General features: G+C 42.8%; 1 protein-coding gene across 1 annotated transcript in view; it reads left to right on the top strand.

The window, feature by feature from the left end:
- Window positions 1-24431, top strand: part of LOC108705797 (DNA polymerase alpha catalytic subunit-like) — a 125018-nt gene that overhangs the window by 8563 nt on the left and 92024 nt on the right. Inside the window, exons 4-14 of the mRNA XM_041583551.1 lie at window positions 6993-7067; window positions 7416-7531; window positions 7709-7771; window positions 7879-7977; window positions 9505-9664; window positions 10648-10810; window positions 11599-11771; window positions 11903-12015; window positions 13618-13734; window positions 14715-14789; window positions 19738-19876. Coding sequence (XP_041439485.1) covers window positions 6993-7067; window positions 7416-7531; window positions 7709-7771; window positions 7879-7977; window positions 9505-9664; window positions 10648-10810; window positions 11599-11771; window positions 11903-12015; window positions 13618-13734; window positions 14715-14789; window positions 19738-19876 — 1293 coding nt within the window. The remainder of the gene's footprint in view (window positions 1-6992; window positions 7068-7415; window positions 7532-7708; window positions 7772-7878; window positions 7978-9504; window positions 9665-10647; window positions 10811-11598; window positions 11772-11902; window positions 12016-13617; window positions 13735-14714; window positions 14790-19737; window positions 19877-24431) is intronic.

Raw genomic sequence — 24431 nt, 5'->3', positions numbered from 1 at the left:
ACGTTCAGCCCATGGCTGATACCCGGGGTGAGGCCTGAAAGCAGGGTTACCTGTCTTTTAATAGGAAGCCCCCTACGAGGTGAAACGCACCGGGGTCACTCTCTAGCTATTGCTATATCGACCACCCAGACGTTGCCTGCACTGACTGATTCAGGGCAGAAGGTTTGGCCGGTGTGGGGGTAAGTGGCACATCTCCTGTATTCTGCAGTAACGTTGCCTTATGGTTTGGGGCCCCCCCCTACTGGGCTACCCCCCCACCCCTGGGGGGGGCGACCCCCCCCCCTCTCCCCCCCCCTCCCCCCTGCTCTCTCTCCCGCTCCAGCACCTGCTCTGCCTGCTCCTCGGCTCCTTCTGCGTCTATTGCGCACTCTGGGCTTGACTCTGGAGGGAGGTGGACGGGTCCGTCTATCTGCGCAATGAAGTGGAACGCAATGCGTTCCACTTCCTCTGTTCGCCGGCGGCCATTTTCTTGGGCGCGAAAGTGTGCGCATGTGCGCATGCGCGCACGGGTTGGAACGCAACTTGCGTTCCAGCGGCCATTTTGGAACGGAGATCCGAAGGGAGAGCAGCAGGCAGCTACTCTTTCTGTCTAAAAAAGTCTGGAGGTGATTTAGGCAGTGCCCCTTTCTCTCTACCTTCCTATTCTATGGCAGAAGGTAGGTCAGTGGGACTGTTCACAAGGGCAGGGGGGAAGAAGCCCTTAACAGCACAGGTGAGATACCTTGCTTGCTCAAAATGCCAGAAAAAGTTTCCAGGGGGCCAGGCTGAGCCGCTTTGTGGGTCTTGCTCCTTGGAGCAGGGGGATACTACTGCTCATGGGGGCCTCTCAGCTGCGTCAGCTATGACTGCTCCGCAGACGGTTTCTCAGGATTTAGACTCTGGAGCTGCAGCAGAGCCTCCTCCCCCTCTTTGGGCAGTCCAATTATCTCAATCTCTGGCATCATTACAAGGGTTGCCTGCCATTGCAGATAACATTGGAAAGGTTCTTGTTCAGCTTAGCCATAAAACTGGCGCCAAGCGTAGACGGGTGAACGACGCAAGAGGGGACACTGTCAACTCTGCTGTGTCTGACGAATCTTCCCCTGAGCTCCACTCTTCTCACTCTGAAGGTGAGGTTGGATCTTCTGACTATTCATCCGCAGATGAGGAAGAACATCAGGATGAGGGAAAGGATCGTGACAGTTTTCATGATGTAGACGGGATTATTAAGGGTGTCCTTGAGGTTCTTAATATATCCCAGAAGCCCAAACAGACAGGAGAGGCATCTAGCCTATTCAAGAGGCAACATAAGTCAGCTGTATGTTTCCCAGAAAATGAACAACTTCAAGGTTTAGTTCAGAATGAGTGGAATTCCCCTGAACACAAGTTTCAGGCGACTAAAAAATTCTCTAAATCATATCCCTTTCCAAAAGAGCTAGTTGATACTTGGTCTAATCCACCATCAGTTGATGCCCCAGTTTCTAGACTGTCAAAGTCCACCACATTACCAGTTACTGACGCAGCAGCATTTAAGGACCCTTCTGACAGAAGGCTAGAGGGGTTCCTTCGTGCAATTTACACCTCTGCAGGGTCGGCTCTACGCCCTTGCCTGGCTTCAGCGTGGGTCTCCAGAGCCATACAGGCATGGTCTGAGTCGCTGGCCAAGGACATTCTAGACGGGGTTCCCCGACAGGAGTTGTTATCGTCGGTACAGACTATTGCTGAGGCATCTAGTTACCTTTGTGACACAACCCTTGATACTTCACAAATTACTGCCCGGACTTCAGCATTGTCCGTAGCAGCACGCAGAACATTATGGCTCAAAAATTGGTCTGCGGACCTTAGTTCCAAAAAGTCACTCACTTCTCTGCCGTTCAAGGGACATCGTCTGTTTGGAGAAGAACTGGAGAAGATTATCTCCCAGGCGACGGGGGGGAAGAGTACCTTTCTCCCACAGACCAGAGGCCGAGCATCTACCTCAAATAGAAGGGGGAAATTTTTTCGTGGCCAAAGTGGCAGATTTTCAAGGCGTAACAATTCTCCACAAAGGTCCCACTTTCGGGCCAAAGTCGGTGAGAAAGGCCGGCCCGCTTGGAAAAACAACAGGCCTCACAACAAACCCTCAGGGGAGAAGCACGCCTCAGCATGACGGGGCATCACCTCCGGAATCGTTGGATTGGATAGGGGGCAAATTACTTCGATTCCGGGAGGAATGGATGAAGCATTCTTCAGATGCATGGGTCACAGAAATAGTGACAGAGGGTTATCATTTAGATTTCTCAAGCACGCCACCCGGAAGATTCCTCATGTCCAGAGTCCCCCACTGTGCTCAGAAGGCTCAAGCCTTTGTACAATGTATAGAAAAGTTGGAGCGATCCGGGGTAATCAGTCCAGTACCAACCAAAGAGAGATTCTCCGGTTTTTACTCGAACCTATTTACAGTACCAAAGAGGGACGGTTCTCTCAGACCTGTGCTCGACCTCAAGGGTCTCAACAAATTCATCCGATCAGTACGGTTCAAGATGGAAACGTTGAGATCTGTCATTCGAGGGATGGAACAGGGGCAACTGATGATGTCCCTGGACATAAGGGACGCATACCTGCATGTTCCAATTTGGCCCCCCCATCACCGCTACCTACGATTTGCCTTCCAGAACAAACACTATCAATTTGTGGCTCTCCCATTCGGATTGTCGTCCGCTCCCAGGGTTTTCACCAAGTTGATGGCGGTGACAGCTGCAACGTTGAGACTGCAGGGGATTTCCGTGACCCCCTATCTGGACGACCTCCTGTTAAAGGCCAGTTCAGAATCGAGGGCCAAGGAGCATCTAAACCAAGCAGTTCGGCTACTCCAGAGTTTCGGATGGACCATCAACTGGTCGAAGTCCAGCCCAGGTCCCAGTCACAGGATGATATTCCTCGGCCTGGAATTCGATACGATCACACAGACTGTAACATTACCCATGGACAAGCAGGCCAGGATCAGAGATCAAGTTCAACATCTTCTGTCCAGTCAAAGCACGACAGTACACAAGGCGATGCAAGTACTGGGAACAATGGTTTCAGCCATCGAGGCAGTTCCATTTGCACAAATACATCTTCGGTCTCTCCAAGCCAACATTCTAGCAACGTGGAAAGGGGGACCTCTATCCCGCCCCATGTCCTTGTCACGTCAGGCGAGGGCGGAATTACAGTGGTGGATGAGATCGGAGAATCTAGCTGCAGGTCAATCGTGGGCAACACCGGAGTGGATTGTGATATCAACAGACGCCAGCCTCCAGGGCTGGGGGGCAACATGGGACGAGCAGTCTGCCCAAGGGCTTTGGTCTCCAGAGGAAGCCAAACTACCAATAAATATTCTAGAGCTGAGAGCGGTAAAATTGGCCCTCGTCCAGTGGACAGACCGATTCAGAGAAAAGCCCATACGAGTCCAAAGCGACAATGCTACGACAGTAGCGTACATAAATCGTCAAGGAGGGACACGAAGTCGGGCGGCCCTGGCAGAAGCCAGACAGATTCTTCTCTGGGCGGAAAACAACTCAGTGAAATTATCTGCAATACACATTCCAGGAGTGTCCAACACAAAAGCGGACTTTCTCAGTCGGAATCAGCTGGATCCAGGAGAATGGGAACTGCATCCAGAGGCGTTCAATCAGCTGACAGACCAGTGGGGAATCCCCATCATAGACTTAATGGCTTCCAGAAACAATCGAAAAGTACCAAGATTCTTTGCCCGCCGCAGGGATCCGTTAGCAGTGGGGGTGGATGCCATGACTCAGAGCTGGCACTTCAATCTAGCATATGTCTTCCCACCTCTTCCAATGCTACCAAGGGTCCTCAAAAAGATAAAGCAATCTCAGTTGATAGTCATTGTAGTGGCACCGTATTGGCCCCGGAGGACCTGGTTCACCGACCTGCAGGAGATGTCAATAGAACAGCCGATCCGGCTGGACAGCAGACCAGATCTCCTCCTGCAGGGACCCATATTACATCACAATCCCGGACTCTTCGCTTTGACGGGATGGCTGTTGAAAGGTCCATCTGGCGACGCCAAGGGCTAGATGAAGAAGTCATTCTCACTATGATAAAAGCTCGAAAAGCCTCGTCTTCCAAATCATACCACAGAGTGTGGCAGTCTTACCTCAATTGGTGCAAGGAGTCTCATTTTCCATTCCTTGAATTGCAGCTACCACGGATCCTTTCCTTCCTACAAAGAGGACTACAATTAGGTCTTAAGCTCAGCTCGCTCAAGGTCCAGGTGTCAGCCTTGTCAATCCTGTTTCAATCTCGTTTGGCGAATGAAGACTTGATACGCACGTTTCTGCAGGGAGTGGCCCATATCGTGCCGCCATTCCGTACTCCGGTGGCTGGCTGGGATCTCAATGTAGTGTTGGAAGCTCTGCTGGATCCACCATTCGAACCATTGTCTTCTATTTCCGATACATGGGTCACCTATAAGGTAGTGTTCCTCGTGGCGATATCATCGACCAGACGGGTTTCCGAACTTAGTGCCTTATCGTGTGCTCCTCCTTATCTCATATTCCATAAAGATAAAGCCGTTCTTCGTACGCTTCCAACCTTTCTACCCAAGGTAGTTTCAGACTTTCATATGAATCAAGAAATTGTGGTTCCTTCTCTATGTCCGGAACCCAAGAATGAGAAGGAACGCAGACTTCATAACTTGGACGTGGTCAGAGCATTACGATGGTATGTGGACAGATCTAAATCTTTCCGAAAGTCGCAGGCCCTGTTTGTTATACCATCGGGCCCTCGTCGGGGCCAGGCAGCCTCAAAAGTGACAATATCAAGATGGATCAGAGAATCAATCAAGCAAGCATACTCTGCGAAGGGAAGATCGGCGCCTGAAGGACTTCGGGCTCACTCCACCAGAGCAGTGGGAGCCTCATGGGCGTGGCGAAACTCTGCTTCCTTGGAGCAGATCTGTAAGGCGGCTACCTGGTCTTCTGTTCACACTTTCTCTAAATTTTACAAAGTTGACACCTTTTCCTCAGCCGAGGCTGCCTTTGGGCGACAGGTGTTGCATTCAGTAATTAAATAAATTTGCAGTACTCTTGTACATAGTTATAGCTCGTTCCCACCCTGCTGTTTGGGACTGCTTTTTTAAGTCCCCATGGTTCCCTGTGTCCCCCTAAGACGACAGAGAAAACAGGATTTTTGATACTTACCGTTAAATCTGTTTCTCTGTAGTCATAAGGGGGACACAGGGCTTCCCACCCTTGTCGAGCTATTGACATTTGGTCTAGTTTTGTTCAGTTTCACTGTTTACTTTCTGCCTGTGTATTTCGGTGATTACGTTCGCAGCTTTGGGACAAACTGAATAGGAAGGTACAGTGTAGGGGGTAAAGCCTGAAGGGCACGCCCCTTAATTAATTAATTTCAAGTGTCCTGCCTCCTGGAGGATGGAGCTTAACCCCATGGTTCCCTGTGTCCCCCTTATGACTACAGAGAAACAGATTTAACGGTAAGTATCAAAAATCCTGTTATCCAATGGCACATACTACATGAAAACTATCTTTTAATGAAAGTCTGGCAAAAGCATGGCAGCCCCACTCATTCACACTCAAGCCTGGCAAGTTTAGTGATCAAATGAGCGGTATAAGTATTGGTCCAATGCATGGGGAGTGTTGGGGGCTAAGAATGTGATGTTTTACATAGTTAATTTGATTTGAAAAAAAGAGACCAAACTCCGCCAAGTTCAACCCCTTCAAATGAAACCGAATGTTTTGATATTTTTTTTTTAAAGGGATCCTGTCATCGGAAAACATGTTTTTTTCAAAACGCACCAGTTAATAGTGCTACTCCAGCAAAATTCTGCACTGAAATCCATTTCTCAAAAGAGCAAACAGATTTTTTTATATTCAACTTTGAAATCTGACATGGGGCTAGACATATTGTCAATTTCCCAGCTGCCCCTGGTCATGTGACTTGTGCCTGCACTTTAGGAGAGAAATGCTTTCTGGCAGGCTGCTGTTTTTCCTTCTCAATGTAACTGAATGTGTCTCAGTGGGACATGGGTTTTTACTATTGAGTGTTGTTCTTAGATCTACCAGGCAGCTGTTATCTTGTGTTAGGAAGCTGTTATCTGGTTACCTTCCCATTGTTCTTTTGTTTGGCACTGGGGGGGGGTGACATCACTCCAACTTGCAGTAAAGAGTGATTGAAGTTTATCAGAGCACAAGTCACATGACTTGGGGCAACTGTGAAATTGACAATATGTCTAGCCCCATGTCAGATTTCAAAATTAAATATAGATAAATCTGTTTGCTCTTTTGAGAAATGGATTTCAGTGCAGAATTCTGCTGGAGCAGCACTATTTACGGATTCATTTTGAATATTTTTTTTTCCCATGACCGTATCCCTTTAATGTTTGTAAGTTTAATTTTTGTTTCATTTTCCAGCTATCTTAATAATTTACACTGTATTTCTAAAATGGATTTATGGTAATGCAAATGATTTGTTTGGAAATGACACCTCTAGCTGATGCTGTCTCTAAACTTGCACAGTATAGGATCCCTTATCCCTTGGGTCCCCAAGCACCGGGCCACGCACAGTCTTCATCTGGGCTTCTGAGCCTAGCTGCACCGGTCCTGGGGCCAAAAAAGGTTGGCGGCCCCTGCCGTATCTGGAAACCAGTTATCCAGAAAGTACTGAATTATGGAAATGCCGGCCCCTATAGACTACATTTTATCCAAGTAATCCAAATTTTTAAAAATTGTTTCCTTTTTCTCTGTAATAATAAAACAGTACCCTGTACTTGATCCAAACTAAGATATAATTAATAATTATTGGAGGCAAAACCAGCCTTTTGGGTTTATTTAATATTTAAATTAATTTCAAGTAGACTTAAGGTATGAAGATCCAAATTACGGAAAGATCTGTTATCCGGAAAACCTCAGTTTCCAAGCATTCTGGATAAACGGTCCCATACCTGTATTGATATAAATGGGTTGATTATCTAATGTAAACTAAAAAAATTCTTCTCTATGCCGTAGATGGGACTGGCTACGTAGAAGATGGAAGAGAGATTTTTGATGATGACTTAGAAGACAATGCCCTTGCTGATTCAGGTAAATGCTGTGTTTGTTTACTGTGAGCCTAAATTGTATTATTTTAAGTGGCTAGTAGCTGGCAATAGAGACCACTGCACTGCCATTTAGTTTTATGTCCCAGGCATCCACTGGGTGCACACAAGGTACGGAAATAGGATAAAAATTCTGCACTGAATGCTCCCCCACATCGATGTAGGGGATGATAGGGGCTCAGAACGATGTGGTTAAAAGTAACCATTGCATATTTTTTGAGAAAACGGAGCACTGGCCCTGAGTAGGAGGAAAGCGATTTCATTTTATTTAATTTACTACAAGTGCAGGTCTATCATATACTCATTCCTTATTATTGTGTTCTCTTATTCACAGGTAAAGGCGCTAAGGGAGCACCCAAAGACAAAACTAATGTAAAAAAGTCATCAGTGTCCAAGCCAAATAATATCAAGTCAATGTTTATGGCCAGTGCTGTGAAAAAGACAACAGATGTGAGTAAAATGACCATATGATCCCACTCTTGCTGATTCAAGTTGTGTTTTTGAAAAGGATTGTTTCCCTGTCCTTTATATGGTATGGTTGAATTGCATTCTGAATGTATGACTGACTTTTCATTCATTAGCTTATGGTCATATGTATAATACACATTATTTTTGTGTGTTGTGCAGAAAACTGTGGATTTGTCAAAAGATGATTTGCTTGGTGATTTATTGCAAGATTTGAAGTCGCAGGTAATTAATATAATTGTTACAATTTTATAGACAAATGTGTACTTTATCAGCACAGAATTTGTATTTTGTTTTATTTGTGTCTTTAACTTGGCAATTGTGCTCTTTAGGCTGTTCCTATAACACCACCACCAGTAATAACACTAAAGAAGAAGAAACTTGCAGGATCTCCTTTAAACCCTTTCTCAGTACCACCTACAGCCCCAAAGGTAAGATGTTAGTTTAAATATGCATTTACTCAAGATATACATGTTTAAAGGAAAGTTAAACTATAGAAGTAGCTAGAAATGTTGTACAATATGTTTTGTGCTTGTGTACCAGCCCAAGGCAACCACAGCCCTTTAGCAGTAAAGATCTGTGTCTCCAAAGATGCCCCAGTAGCTCCCCGTCTTCTTTTCTGCTGATTCACTGCACATGCTCTGTGCTGCTGTCACTTACTGAGCTTAGGGACCCACTCACAATATACAGTACACATAGAATAGAAATGTCACAATATAAAGCTGATTAGTAATTAATACAGATAATTACTACATGGCAGCACAGAAACCAGTGCAATTAGCATCAGAATTTAATAATCAGCCTTGTAGCATCAGCTTATATTACAGATAAACCTCATTTTCTGCTTGATAATTTGCAACAACCCCCAAAGCTTAGCTTCTCAACAGCTGCTCAGAGCCCACTGAGCATGTGAGTGTCACAGACACTTTCCAAGATGGTGACCCCCTGTGACAAGTTTGAAGTCCTGGATCATTGCTGCTATTGACAAGCTGAAACTTTAGTCCAGTGCAATAAGTTCACTATATAAAATATGGTATTTTTAGCCCTATTAATTTTTAGGGTTTAGTTCTCCTTTAAGGGGCACATTTATCAAGGGTTGAATTGAAAATTCGAATTTTTGTATGGTAAAAACTCAAATTCGACTAGGAAGGTATCCAAATTCAATTTGAGTTTAAAAAAAAAATCAAATTCGATTTTAGAGATTTATCATACTCTGGCCCTTTTAAAAATTAGAATTTGGCTATTTGCACCTACAACCTGCAGAATTACTGTTTAAGTCAATGGGAGAAGTGCATGGATCAATTTGGAGATATTTGCAGCCTTCCTAACATTTAAGTTTTTTTTCGGAGAAAAAACCCGAATCGAGTTTGATCAAATTCGATTTGAATTTTATCAAGTTTTCAGGTCATTTCAATTTGTCCAAGTTGGAAAAATGTTATTTTATTAATAATTTTCAATTGGTCAAATTTATGGTAATTTAAAAAAAAAACCTCAAATGAATTCGAAATTCGACCCTTGATAATTGTGGCTCTAATTGTAGAAGCGAAGATGCTTCTCAATTTTCTCAATAAAAAAAAATGGAATTTACATTTTTCTTTGTATAGCAATAGGAGTTGAGAACTGATGTAAACCAGTCATTGTGCACTTTTTTTTTTACCTAATGTGCCTGATTCTGCAGTAATGCCAAATGATCATTTTTTCTTTGTACCTCGTGCTGAATTATGTAGCATCTATTGTTCTACTAAAGGTGTTTTATATAGGGATTTACCAATCCATCATATTTCAGTTCAACTGAATACTCCGCAGTTTACCTAATGCAAACCTGAACCCTAATTTGAATCTGAAGAATAAGCATAATCTGAAAAAAGTCTTCAGTTATCCCTAAAATAGTAGGAATTGAGTAGTATTCACGTTTAGCCTTTACAGAGCATTTGATTTTTTGATTTTTTTTTTTTAAGGTTTTACCTGCAAGTGTGAAAAGATTACCAGCTGTAACCAAGCCTGGGCATCCTGCTGCACAATCAAAGGCTTCTGTACCCCGGCAAATTAAGAAAGAGCCTAAGGCTGAGTTGATTTCTTCTGCTGTTGGTCCTTTGAAAGTGGAAGCTCAAGTAAAAGGTAATTCTAGAAATAATTATGCATTAATAATAAAACAAGACTGCAAAGGTAAAATAAAGTTTACTATTCCATGAAAGCCTTTTCAGATTCCTTTGTGAGAGACTGTTGAGGTGTTCTTCTTTAAGATGAAGAATTGGCAGTTATTCATAAAACACCTGACTCAAACATATACCATCTGTTTTGTTTAGTTACCCTTTAGGCCAGGGATCTCCAACCTTTTGTACCTGTGAGTAACATTCAGAAGTAAAAGGAGTTGGGGAGCAACACTAGCATGAACAATTTTCTTGGGGTGCCAAATAAAGGCTGTGATTGGCCATTTGGTAGCCCCTGTGTGGATTGATTTACATTGAGACTGTTTGGCAGTACACCTGGTTTTTATGCAACCAAAACTTGCCTCCAAGCCTGGAATTCAAAAATAAACACATACTTAGAGGCCACTGAGCGCAATATCTAAGGGGTTGGAGAGCAACATAACTCGGTGACAAAGCAGACAAATATTGTAGTGTGACCTTAGTTTAAGTAGGGATTCACCGAATCCACTATTTTGGATTCGGCCCAACCCCCGAATCCTTTGCGAATGATTTGGCCGAATACCGAACCGGATCCGAACCCTAATTTGCATATGCAAATTATGGGAGGGAAGGGGAAAATATTTTTACTTGTTTTGTGACAAAAAGTCACGTGATTACCCTCCCCACCCCTAACTTACATATGCAAATTAGGATTTTGATTAGGTTCGGCCGAGCAGAAGGATTTGGCCCGAATCCGAATCCTGCTGAAAAAGGCAGAATCCCGAACTGAATCCTGGATTCGGTGCATCCCTAGTTTTAAGGCCATCAATGGAAATTGTGTGGCCGATGCTAAGGAACCACACCTACTGCTGTGGTGTGTTACTAAATTAATGGCATGTTGCCTTGTATAAAGTTGGTTTTGGTGAAATAAAAAGTAAAATTGTTTGGCTTTGTGATTTAATCTCTTATTAGAAGAGGATTCGGGAATGGTTGAGTTTGATGATGGAGATTTTGATGAACCCATGGAAGAAGATGTGGAAATAACTCCAGTTGATTCTAGCACAATCAAGACACAAGCACAAAGCATTAAGTGTGTGAAAGAAGAAAATATTAAAAAGGAAGAAAGTTCATTCATGTATGTATGAAACCTGTTCATCACTAACCTTTTAACATCTGTGAGGCTGTATCTTATTATTTTTTCATTGTTAGGTAAAATGTGCTTCATCGAGCCTTTGTAATTAGTTAAAAAGTAACATCTAGATTAACTTATTATAGAAAAACATTGGTAAATGGGAATTCATTCAGTAGAACACCCACTTAACGGTTTTCAGGGGATCAGGAAAACATTATGTAAAATCTGGAAAAATGTTAAATCAGGGAACTTTTTCTTTAAGTACTGAAAGGATATAAGCACAGGAGTTTTTAACACTTTGAGATACAATATTTACTGTGTTAATAACAAGGGTTAAGCATTTCCGTGTTAATGTTACACTATGGGGGGCATGTGCAAGGCCTCTCTGTCAGTCACATACACAACCTAAAGCAATTAGTGATTGGTGCAGGACTGTATAAGGGGCAGACTCATTGGAATTGACCATTTACAGGCAGAACCATGGCAAAATATACATCTGGTTCGTATTTTAAACCTCTTTATTTCACAAATAATAACATTCATAGAGGAAAATTTTGATGTAAAATCTGGGAAAACATTACTTAAAATCAGGGAAATGCACCCATTGCATTATAAACTGGTGGGACCACAAATAAAAAATGTAAAATGCGGGAAAACATAAAATCAGGGTACTTAAAATCGAGGTTTCATTGTATATACTGTTTACTTTGAAGCTTTATTTGGCAGCGGTGGCATATATGCACACATACAGGTTCAAGGTTTCAAGTTTATGCACTTTGTTTTAATTTCAGAACTTCTGCTACTTTAAATGAGTCTTGTTGGGATCAAATTGATGAGGCTGAACCAATGACCACTGAAATTCAGGTAGATTCAAGCCACCTACCCTTGGTTACTGGTGCAGACGGGAGTCAAGTTTTTAGGTTTTATTGGCTAGATGCCTATGAAGACCAGTACAGTCAGCCAGGTAAGAGACAGAGTAAAAACAAATGTATTCAATAGTGCAATGACGGATTATCATATTTATCACTGATAGAACATAATTCTTGTGTTTTGTGGAGGAGTTTCTATAATTTGACTTATTTCTCTCATCTGTAGGAGTAGTCTATTTATTTGGAAAAGTTTGGATCGAGTCAGCTGATGCATATGTCAGCTGCTGTGTTAGTGTGAAGAACATTGAGAGGACCGTATATCTTCTACCTCGTGAAAATTTAAGATTTTTGTTTAATTGGTGCCCTAACTTGATGGAAAACATTATTATGAAAAATGGGCTTTTAGTTAAGCATTGGGTGTTGCAGCAATAATGTCCCCGATAGCCATGTAGAAAGGATAAAAGCTTCTGCTTCCCATAAGGATACTATAGTCGCACAGTCTTTTGCTCAGTTATAATATACAAGACCATAGTTCACAAACGTAACATATAATCGGGAGAAACTGTGCAAAAAAAAATCTGCTGTTATGTTCAGTTTAAAGGGATTCTGTCATGATTTTTATGATGTAGCTTTTATTTCTAAATTACACTGTTTACACTGCAAATAATTTACTCTACCATGTAAAATTTCATTCCCCAACCAGAAAGTGTATTTTTTTAGTTGTAATATTGGTGTGTAGGTGCATCTCAAGTCATTTTACCTGGCCATGTGCTTTCAGAAAGAGCCAGCACTTTAGATGGAACTGCTTTCTGGCAGGTTGTTGTTTCTCCTACTCAATATAATTGAATGTGTCTCAGTGGGACCTGGATTTTACTAATGAGTACTGTTCTTAGATCTACCAGGCAGCTGTTATCTTGTGTTAGGGAGCTGCTGTCTGGTTACCTTCCAATTGTTCTGTTGTTAGGCTGCTGGGAGGGGTTGATATTACTCCAACTTGCAGTACAGTAGTAAAGAGTGACTGAAATTTATCAGAGCACATGACTGGGGCAGCTGGGAAACTGACAATATGTCTAGCCCCATGCCGGATTTTAAAATTAAATATAAAAAATCTCTTGGCTCTTTTGAGAAAGGGATTTCAGTGCAGAATCCTGCTGGAGCAGCACTAATAACTGATGCGTTTGGAAAAACATTTTTTCCCATGACTGTATCCCTTTAAATCATGTGTGTGTTCTACAAATGTTTGCAGAAGCAGTAACTTAAGGTGGCCATAGATGTAGAGATCGCCAAACAAGCGGATCTCTCCCCGATATGCCCACATTGAGGTGGCCGATATCGTGCTGATCTCATGGTGGGCCCTAGGGCCCAATGACTGGATCATAATGCATCCGATACGGGCGGTCGGTTCGCGGGACCACATAAACGCACAGGATATTTTAACCTGCCTGATCAAGATCTGTCAGATATCGATCTGGGACGCCCATCGGATGGCCCCACACACGGGCCAATAAGCTGCTGACTAGGTCTGCCGGCAGCTTTTATTGGTCCGTGTATGGGAGCCTTTAGAAGGTGAGCAACCCCCTGTAGTGAAGCATATTTGGATATACAATGAAACCTAAATTTTACATCCCCAGATTTTAGGTTTTCCCTTATTTTATATTATTGTTTTGTGGTCCCACCTCTATTTTATATAATGCATTTCCCTGATTTTACATTTTCCTGGATTTTACATTTTTTTCTGATCCTCTGAAAAACATAAAATGGGGGTTCTGCTGTATATTAAAACTTTGAGTCTGATTGCTAAAATAAATGATCTAGTATGTATTATCTGAAATATGTAAAAAAAAAAAAATGTGTGAGGGTGGTGGTTTTATTGTATTGCACGAAAAATAGCAGCACTTGGCATTTTGTAGCAGTTAACGCCTACATGTATTTCTGTTACAGAGAGTGCAGCTTTCAACAGGAAAAGACACTGGAGCACCAGTTTCTATGATGCATGTATATCAGGAGTTTAATGAGGCTGTTGCAGAAAAGTACAAAATCATGAAGTTTAAATCCAAGGTGGGTTTTTAATTATTTTTTTTTTTAATTCCACAAATTTGTGTCTGTTGTAGTGTGGTGTTTCCGATTAAAACCATGTCTGCGTTGGGACTCAAAATAGGCCCTGGCATTTCAAGTACACAGAGGCCCAACCAGTTCCCACCAGCCCACTCCACAGTGACTGACTGTCTATTGTGGCGGCCCCCAACCTTTTTTGGCCTGGGACCGGTGTAGAGCCAAATTTTTTTTTACAAGGACCGGGGGTGGGGGGTGGCATCCTATTCTGCAAGCCAGGTTAATTGGTCGCTAGGCTCAGCGGCCCACTTCAAGAATGTCTGTGCCCCGGCGGTTGAGGACCCATGGTCTTTTGCAACTTACAGCCGCCAGATCTCAAAGATTGCCAGTCTGGGCCAGAAAACTGCTATTTAACCACTATATAGTACCCTCCTTCTCTGCAATTCCTTTCATATCCACTTGTCTAGATACTAGATAAAAAAAAACATTCCTCTAATGACCTCAAAATTTCTTCTTCTCATATAATTTCCCATATGCACCAAGACTCATGGCACAAGTTGTGTTCCTTCCTCCTGTGTTTTTTAGCTTATGGAAAGTGCCCAAAGCCACCTGAAGAGCCTGTTGTTCACGTCAATGGAAATTCTTAAGGTTCTGGCTCAAATTCCAGTTAAACGGCTGACAGGCACTGTTTTCGATATTCCCAAAACCTCCCCTTGCAGTTTTCTAGGCTTGTGCATATGCAGTATAATAGAATTAGGTGCGGACCATGGGGAAATATAGATACAATGGTGGTGTAGCACTATGTAAGAAAGAAGCAGTGCCATTTTTTGCACCTCTTTATAGATCTATAGCAACCCCAGTGTACTACCTTTTACTTGTCCTTTAAATGGTCCCGCAACAAGTAGTAAAATAAGCTTAATTTAATGACCTTTATTTTCATAATTCTCCCCAAAAACCTGTCCTAACATGAATTTGGTTGTTTACAGAAAGTTGATAAGGATTACGCTTTTGAAATACCTGATGTTCCAGCAAGCTCTGAATATCTGGAGGTTCGATATTCTGTAAGTATATATCTGCTACTAGTGTACTTTTTAAAGACATATCTCTCTTATTATGGATTCATAGATGCTACCTATCCCTTGACTGCAGTTATGTTTTGCTGTGGTAAGATTGCTTTAATTCTTCTTTTTTTGCTTCTACATCTCGATATGTAATAAGTACTAGGTTTTCCCAGGTGCAGTAGCCCTTAGCAACCAGTAAGATGTTTGCCTTTAAACAGGTGACCAGTAAATTCTATCAGCTATAGGTTACTGCACCCAGGCAAACCTAGTGCCTTTTATTCCACAACCTGATGTGTCCAAAACAGTTTTGCTGCAATATTTTTAAGTCATTGATTACGTGAAATTAAAAAATGTCCATATGTTGGGCCTCTAAAAAGGGCTGTTCACCAAAAACAAACACTTTTTTTCAGTTGCTTTCAATCTTTTATTATTATTATTTTTTAATTCAGGCAATTTTTATTAAAAATTACAGCAGAAACAATAGTTTTTTTATGATGATTACAACAGTGACATCCACATCCATTTTCCAGGATGCTATCAAATAACAAAAGATTTTAACATTTAGGGTGTTATTTATCAGTCCGAATTTATCTCAATATTTTCTGCTACAAACTCCGATCAAATCCGCTCTGGTTTTTTACGTTTATTTATTACATTTTCCTGAAAATGTGCTTTGCAGGAAAAATTCAGATTTTTGCGGTTTTTTTGGATTTTTTCATCCAATTTTCAAGATTATATTCCGAATTTTCACGCGAAAACGTCGGGGTATTGCCAAAAACCCAGCGCACATAAAAAAATCATTTGGACTTCTCCCATTGACTTATATGCAACCTTGACAGGTGTGAGATGCCGGATTTTTAGATTCTGACTTTTCCATCTTCAGGGTTTAATAATTCCTAAAATTTGTGATTTTTTAAAAGTCTGATTTTATTAAAAAAACATTTTTCGTGATTTTTGCATTTGGAGTTTAGTAAATAACCCCCTTAGATTGAGGTGAGGTTTAGTAAACCGCACATTGAAAACCTTAATGTCCTTATGTAGCCCAATCTAGCCATTTTCCCCATATTTTTTGGTATTTTTTAGTGCCACTTCTGGATTTGTAAATAAGGGTTTCTATAGCACAAAGGTGTTTAATCTCCGAAACCCATTGTGGGGTAGTGGGAAGCATGGAGTCTTTCCACCTGTCTAATGATTTTTTTTTTTTTAGCAATAAATAAACATTCTGTAATAAAGATGCTTTGTGAAAATGTAAATGTATCGCTGAGCGCAATTCCAAATAAACACGCTTTTTGTGTTCTGGGAAGTTGCACCTCCATGATTTCATCTAGAGTATTAAGCACTTGTGATCAAAATGTGGGTGGAGATGTGCATTCACATACCATGTGTACTAAGATTTCCCAAAATGTAAGTTTAAAGGGAAAGTAAAGTCTGAAATAGAATAAGGTTAGAAATGCTGTATTTTGTATTCTAAACATAAATATGAACTTACTGCACCAAAAGTCTAATAAACAAATAATTTATGCTGTCAACGTTGGCCACAGGAAGTCACCATCTTGTAACTTTGTTAAACATCTTTGCAAGACCAAGACTGTGCACATGCTCAGTGTGGTCTGGGCTGCTTAGGGATCGTCATGAATTATCAAAACCGCACAAGTCAAATATCTGCCAGAAGCCAATACAGCAAGACTGATTAATAATCAGAGAGTCCTGTGTTGTCATGTAATCTAATGTGGATTTTATAGTTTTTGTATTGTTTAATACTAACTTTCTCCAACTCTGCAGAACCAGTGGCTGCAGCAAAATAATCCTCCAAATAGAATCCCAGTTTATCTGTTTAAATCTGGCTCCAGGATCTTTGTCCCTGCAGCTGGAGTTGAAAACAGTAAAGGGGATGTAAAGCCAAAATAAAATCTAATACAAATCTCTACACAGTCGCCGACTGCTCTACAGGAAAACAAACAAAGCTGCTTCAGTTCTGCATGGCTGGCAAAGTAAGGCGGGGGCTCCCCTTGCTGTTCATAAGTATGATTGTTTTCCTGTCCTATTGCTATCCACAGCAGTAAATAACGGGAGAATTTCACTGCAGTCGGGTTTCTTATAAAAATGTTACACGTTTTTTAATTAAAGTATATTGGAGATAGGTTTCTTTTTCATTTAAAGAAAGTAAAAATAGGATTTTATTTTTTCGCCTGTACATGCCCTTTAATGTTCGTGTCTCTGGTGTCTCAATCTGGCAGCTCAGTGATCCGGGAGCATCTGAACTGTTACAATTTGCTACATTTAGTTCATGAAATAGTTGATACATTTCTTAGCAGTATCTGTGGAATTTTAGCAACTATAGTATCAATGGAAATTCTCAGGTTCTGGCTCAAATCTAGTTTTCCATTTAAACGACAGGCACTGTTTTCGATATTCCCAAAACCTCCCCTTGCAGCTTTCTAGACTTGGGCAAATGCAGTATAATAGAATTAGGTGCAGACCATGGGGAAATATAGATACAATGGTGGTGTAGCACTCTGTAAGAAAGATGCAGTGCCATTTTTTGCACCTGTGGGTCTGCGTGAAAAAAGATCTATAGCAACCCCAATGTACTACCTTTTACTTGTCCTTTAAATGGTCCCGCAACAACTAGTAAAATAAGCTTAATTTACTGACCTTTTTTTTTGTAATTCTCCCCAAAAACCTGTGGTTGTTTACAGAAAGTTGATAAGGATTATGCTTATACAGAATCCGATACAGCAAGACTGATTAATAATCAGAATATACAGACTGCACTGGGTCCTGTGTTGTCATGTAATCTAATGTGGATTTTATAGTTTTTGTATTGTTTAATACAGTCTGTATATTCTGATTATTAATCAGTCTTGCTGTATTGGCTTCTGGCAGATATTATTTGACTTGTGCTGTTTTGACAATTTATGGTGATCCCTAAGCAGCCCAGACCACACTGAGCATGTGCACAGTCTTGGTCTTGCAAAGATGTTTAACATAGTTTCAAGATGGTGACCCCCTGTGGCCAACTTTGAAAGCATAAATCGTTTGTTTTATTAGGCTTGTGGTGTAGTAAGGCAGACATTATTTTGATTTGTGCTGTTTTGATAATTTTACTATCCCTAAACGTAGCCTCCCAACTGAAGCCCAGACCACACTGAGCATGTGCATGGTCTTGGTTTAACATAATAGTTACAAGATGGTGACCCCCTGTGGCCAACTTTGAAAGCATAAATCATTTGTTTTATTAGGCATGTGATGCAGTAAGTTTATGATTGTTTAGTATACAAAATACAGCATTTCTAGCATTATTCTATGTTAGACTTTAGTTCCGCCTTTAAGGTCTTTGCTTAAACATTTACTGATATTCTTTGTTATTCAGAGTTGAAATATGTCCGTTGTTTTAAAGTAGAATGATGCTTTGCATGAAATGAATTAGGGATGCACCGGATCCATTATTTTGGATTCGGCCGAACCCGCGAATCCTTTGCGAAAGATTCGGCTGAATACTGAACCAAATCCTAATTTGCATATGCAATTTAGGGGTTGGAAGGGGGAGAACATTTTTTTTTACTTCCTGGTTTTGTGACAAATAGTTGCGCAATTTCCCTCCCCACCCCTAATTTGCAAATGTAAATTAGGATTCGGATTCGGCCGGGCAGAAGGAACGGGTGATTCCGAATCCTGCTGAAAAAGGCCGAATCCTGCCCAAATCCCGGACTGAATCCTGGATTTGATGCATACCTAAAATGAATATACTAGGGATGCACCAAATCCACTATTTCGTATTCGCCCGAATCCTTTGTGAAAGATTCGCCCAAATACCGAAGCAAATCCGAACCCTAATTTGCATATGCAAATGCAAATTAGGAGTTGGAAGGGGAAATTTTTTTTACTTCCTTGTTTTGGGATAAAAAGTCATGCGTCAAATCCGAATCCTGCTGAAAAAGGCAGAATCCTGGCTGAATTGAATCCTGGATTCGGTGCATCCCTAGAATATACCCCAGTGATATGTTGTGAACACTTTTTTTATATATATATATATATAGATATATATATATATATATATATATATATATATATATATATATATATATATATATATATATCTATATATATATATATCTATATATATATATATATATAAGAATATTGTATTATAATAGCACAAGTCAGTTTTTTTCTTTATTTAAACAATCGTAAAGCATTTACAAATACCACCTATTAAAGGGGTTGTTCACCTTCCAAACACTTTTTTCAATTCAGTTGTTTTTAGATTGTTCCCCAGAAATAGAGACTTTTTTCAAATACTTTCCATTATTTATTTTTTAAGTTTTTTCCAAAATCTAAGTGTAAAGTTGAATGTTTGTGTCTGTGGTGTTTGAGTCTGACAGCTCAGTAATTCAGGTGCAGACTCTGAACTGTTACAATTTTGCAACATTGAGTTGATCCATTTCTCAGCAGCATCTCTGGAGTATTAGCAACAATTGTATCAAGTCTAACAGCTGCCTGTAATGAAACCCAGAGATTCTGCTCAGCAGGGACAAAGATAAGAAATGTATCAACTAAATGTATCCATTTAGAACAGTTTACAGGATCGTCGACCCCCCCTCCCAGAGCTGCTTCAGAAGGAGAGAAATGACAATTTACACTTCAATATTAGAAAAACCGTCAAACATAGAAAATAGAAAGTCATTGGAAAAAGTCGTTATTTCTGGTGATCTATCTGAAACCAACTAGTTGTGTGAAGGTGAACAACCCCTTTAATTCTATTTAAGTTAAACCACATATGTAAACCAACCCCTGTGCGAGAAACCACTTAAGAGGAGAGCCTAGTGTGATGTGTGGGTTTTGATATGAAAATAATACAAAAATAATTGGTAGAATTCTTGGACATAAGGTTCCCCGCCACATGTTTTGTAAACTGTAATTATCTTATGATACGTTTGTTTTGCAGGCGGACTCACCCCAACTTCCTCAGGATCTAAAAGGAGAAACATTTTCACATGTTTTTGGAACAAATACTTCAAGCTTGGAGCTTTTCTTGCTTAGCAGAAAAATAAAAGGGCCCAGCTGGCTGGAGATAAAAAGCCCACGTAAATATGCTGCTTCATTCTGCAACATTTTTGTCTGTATTTATGTATTCCTGATGATTTCGCTGCAGGTACATTGTCGCATTAGGAAGGCTTTCTTGTGCCAAAGAAAAGGATTAACACAGCAATCCCTCCCACTTGCTTATGTTTTTAATTTAAAGCTGTAATCACAATATTGTTAAGTGGGATGCTTGTTTTAGCCCTTCTTTCCTGGAATAGTAATTTTCTCCAGGTCATCTTGGGGACACAGGGACAGTGGGGTATAGCTGCTATCACTAGGAGGCAGGACACAACCTTAAGAAACAACTGACTCCTCCCTCGCTGGCTATACCCCCAGCAGGCGGAGCTTAGGTCAGTTTTAGTTGTGTCCTCAGGAGGTTAGGATGTGATTTATTTTCAGTCAGGTTTTTGCTGACACCTGGGGGTTGTTTTGTACTTTTACACTGAGCAAAAGTCCTTATTAACACCCTCCAACGTGGGACCTGTCTCCGGGGTTACCGTGCTTGCACACACCACCCAGCTCCTAAACATGTCCTTCCTCTACAGGAGGAGTACACGCTGGCCGGAGACAGAGAGAGAGAGAGAGAAGACCAGCTCCCAGGTAAGCTTATTGGGCGACTCTTCCCATTGCTGCCCCCTCTCCTGCCAAACTCCGGCAGCCATTGCAGGTATGCAAGCTTCTTCACGGAAGCCCTGCACAGGGGGGAGGGAGAGTTGGGATAAGGTTCTCTCTCTCTCCACTACCATGTGCTGGCCTATATACTTATGGCAGCACTCTTACTCAGAAGCGGATCGTCAAACCTCCCTGTTTGGCGCCCCTTCTCCGCCTTGTGGGCCGTTTTCCTCAAGTGGGCGGTGGCAGCCCCAGGGAATCAAAGTAACGGCCGCCATTTTCTGGGCTGCATCTATGTCAGCGCATCGCCGAAAGCGGCGCTCGCGCTCTCACAAACTCTCGCGCGATCTTCAGCGCGCCTCACACTGCTGGCGGCCATTTCCTACAGCGCGCCTCCCGCAGAATAACGCTCCTGTTAGAGCAGCCCTCGGGACACACGGGTACAGGCTGTCACACACGCTCAGCCTATACAGCGCTCCTTTTGGAGCAGGGAGGAACACACAAGCTTAATAAAAGAGCTACTCCTCCTTCCCTGACTGTCTCTAAAGGTTAGTGCACAATTTCCTAACAGGGATTTCTCATCCCCAGGCACAAATTACCTCTGGCAATTATTCTTCCACTGGTACCATGTCTGAAGGAACCAGTGACGGTCCTTTTTCCCAGGGCAGCACCTGTAGCTTCTGTCAAGTATTTGGCCTGTGCCAAATGCCGCAAACGTTTGACTTCCGGTCACAAAGAACCATTTTGTGCAAAATGCAAACGCACACCAATCAGGTGCAGAACCCCCAGTACCTACACCACCTCAGGTGAACCAGGCTACTCAGACGGAGCCTCTAGTCTCCAGCAGGGAACCCTCTCCTCACAGAAGGCCTTCCACTCCCGAGTGGCATCTCATTTGGCCACCGGAATTCCCAAGTTGGCTCAATCATTAGACAAGCTGCTTGCTCGTCTGGAAAATCCTAAACCGAGACCCTCTAAGCGTAGAGCCCCTTCTCCTTCCGATGAAGAGAGCAATTCTCCTCTCAGACCATCTTCTCCCATACTAGACTCCGGGGAAGATCACGATCGTTCCGAGGGCGAGCTGTCTCCGGTTCGGATAACGAGGAGGAACACTCTGCTAGGATCTCTACAGAGTCTGTAGACACTTTGATTTCATCAGTGCTGGAAACTCTCCATCTTCAAGAACCGGAAGCCTCTAGTGAGTTTTCAAAGTCTCTTTTCAAGAGGCACAGCAAATCATCACCGGTGTTTCCCTCACACACCCAGCTTGATCTCCTCATTCAGCAGGAATGGGACAAACCAGAGAGACGGTTCCAAACCAACCGCCGTTTCTTGAAGCTCTACCCATTCCCGACGGAGCTTACTGAAAAATGGTCGTCTCCTCCATCAGTAGACGCACCTGTATCCCGACTCTCCAAGAATACAGCCTTACCAGTCCCTGACGCTTCTTCATTCAAGGACTCTATGGACAAAAAGTTAGAAAGCCTGTTACGCTCTATTTTTTCAGCTTCTGGCTCGTCCCTTCGTCCAGTTCTAGCTATAGCATGGGTTAGCCGAGCAATCCAATCATGGACTGGCTCCCTCATCAACGCCATTGCTGAAGGAGCGCCACGTCATGAACTTTCACAATGGGCTTCGCCAAATCAAGGAAGCGAATGACTATATATGCGAAGCTTCTCTGGACGCAACTCAGGTGATCAGTAGGTCTTCAGCCCTGGCGGTGGCAGCCCGCAGATCCCTATGGATGAAATTATGGTCAGCTGACTTTTCCTCTAAGAAGTCTCTAACTGCCATCCCCTTAAAGGGAAGCTCCTCTTTGGCCCGACCTGGACAAGATCATAAGTCAGGCTAACAGGAGGTAAGAGCACTCTACACCTCAGCCTAAGGCACGGTCTTTCCTTTCGTAGGGGAACGTTTTTTCGTGGCTCTCAACCAAAAATTCGAGATCTTCTCCCCCCGAGACAGTCATTTCAAGCAGAGGGCGCTTTACAAACAAGCAAAGACCTCCCTGGCAGACTCGAAAGCAAACTACAAAGACCACAGACAAGAATACCACTGCATGACGCCGCCTCCACAGGCCAACGTCAATAGGGGGAGATTAAAATTTTTTGCCGACGTCTGGATCAGGCTTACCCAAGATTCCTGGGTCCACGAAGTCGTATCTCAAGGATACACCTTGGAGTTTTCATCTCCCCCCCCTCACAGATTTTTCATGTCAAGACTCCCAAAAGAGTCGAGCAAGACGCACAGCCTTCCAGGAAGTCATCTCCAATCTCATTCTTAGCAGAAGTGATTGTTCCTGTACCCAGCAGCGAGCTCTTCAAGGGTTACTACTCAAACCTATTTGTAGTTCCCAAGAAGGATGGATCAGTCCGCCCCATCTTAGACTTGAAAGAACTGAACAAGTTCATTCGACCGCGGAAGTTCAAAATGGAGTCCCTGAGATCTGTCATAGCGGCAATGTCCCCAGGCCAATTCCTTATGTCCCTCGACATAAAGGACGCCTATCTGCATGTACCCATTTCCCCTCCGCATCAGAAATACTTGCGTTTTGCTTTCCACAACCACCATTTTCAGTTCACAAGTCTCCCATTCGGCCTCACCTCGGCCCCTCGGGTCTTACGAAAATCATGGCGACAGCCACAGCAGTGATTCGCCAACGAAGGAATCTCCATCACTCCCTACCTGGACGACCTATTAATCAAGGCACCGTCCCTCCAGGAGGCCCAAAGGTCGCTACAGATATCCATAGACAGACTGCAGGATCTAGGTTGGGTTCTGAACCTCAGCAAGTCCTCTCTGATGCCCAACCAAATCCATGATCTTCCTAGGCATGAGATTCGACACAACAGACACGACGGATATCCCTCCTCTGGAGAAGAAAATCCACCTTCAAGGTCTAGTGGAAAGCACTGCTTCAGAAGCCCACGTCACACAGCAAGATTCTTCCATGAAGGTACTGGGATTCATGGTCTCTACCATAAAGCAGTACCATTTGCCCAATTCCACCTCAGGGAACTACAGTGGAACATTCTCAACACTTGGAAACGAAAATCCTTACTACAGGAGATTCCGCTATCTCAACAAACGCGGACTTCCCTCCTTTGGTGGTTGCAAGCTCCCCATCTCACCATAGGAAGAAATCTAGGGGAACCCTGTTGGCGCGTTCTGACGACAGACGCAAGCCTCTTCGGCTGGGGGCAGTTCTCGAGGGAAGATCAGCCCAGGGAAAATGGAGCCTAGTCGAAAAACAGTTGCAGATCAACCTGCTCGAGATCCGGGCAATCCGACTAGGATTACTCCACTGGCAACAAGACCTAGAGGGCCAAGCCGTAAAGATACAGTCGGACAATTCCACAGCGGTGGCTTACCTCAACCACCAGGCGGGACACGAAGCAGAGGAGCACTCAACGAAATAAAACTCATATTTCAGTGGGCCGAGACACACCAGGTCCAGCTGTCTGCCATCTACATTCCAGGGTTGTTGAACTGGGAAGCAGACTTCCTAAGCCGACAGTCCCTGGATCCAGGCGAAGTGGTCGCTCAACGTGGAGATCTTCCAAGAGATTACCAGAAGATGGGGGCTACCAGAGGTAGACCTGATGGCAACCAGGCACAACAGACAGGTTCCAGCCATCCTGGCACGGTACAGAGATCCTCTGGCTATAGATGCGGATGCTCTGACGGCCGACTGGCCCTTCAGTCTGGCCTACCTTTCCACCTCGCTCTCATACCAGAACCATCAGCAAATTACAACGACGACCACCCTCATTTGATTCCGACGGTGGCCTCACGGCGTGTCACAGATCTACTGAACTTCCTGGAAGCCATGGACCTTGCTCCACTTCCGACTTCTCATCAGGTGTCCCAGTCAGCATCAATCACATTGTTACATTTGACGGGCTGGCTCTTGAGACCAATTTCTAAAAAGGTTTTCCAGAAATG

Source organism: Xenopus laevis, chromosome 2S (genome assembly GCF_017654675.1).
Source record: "Xenopus laevis strain J_2021 chromosome 2S, Xenopus_laevis_v10.1, whole genome shotgun sequence".
In the NCBI taxonomy this organism is placed as follows: domain Eukaryota; kingdom Metazoa; phylum Chordata; class Amphibia; order Anura; family Pipidae; genus Xenopus; species Xenopus laevis.
Note: the sequence above shows the minus strand (reverse complement) of the source record. Positions and strands in the feature narration are given on the sequence as shown.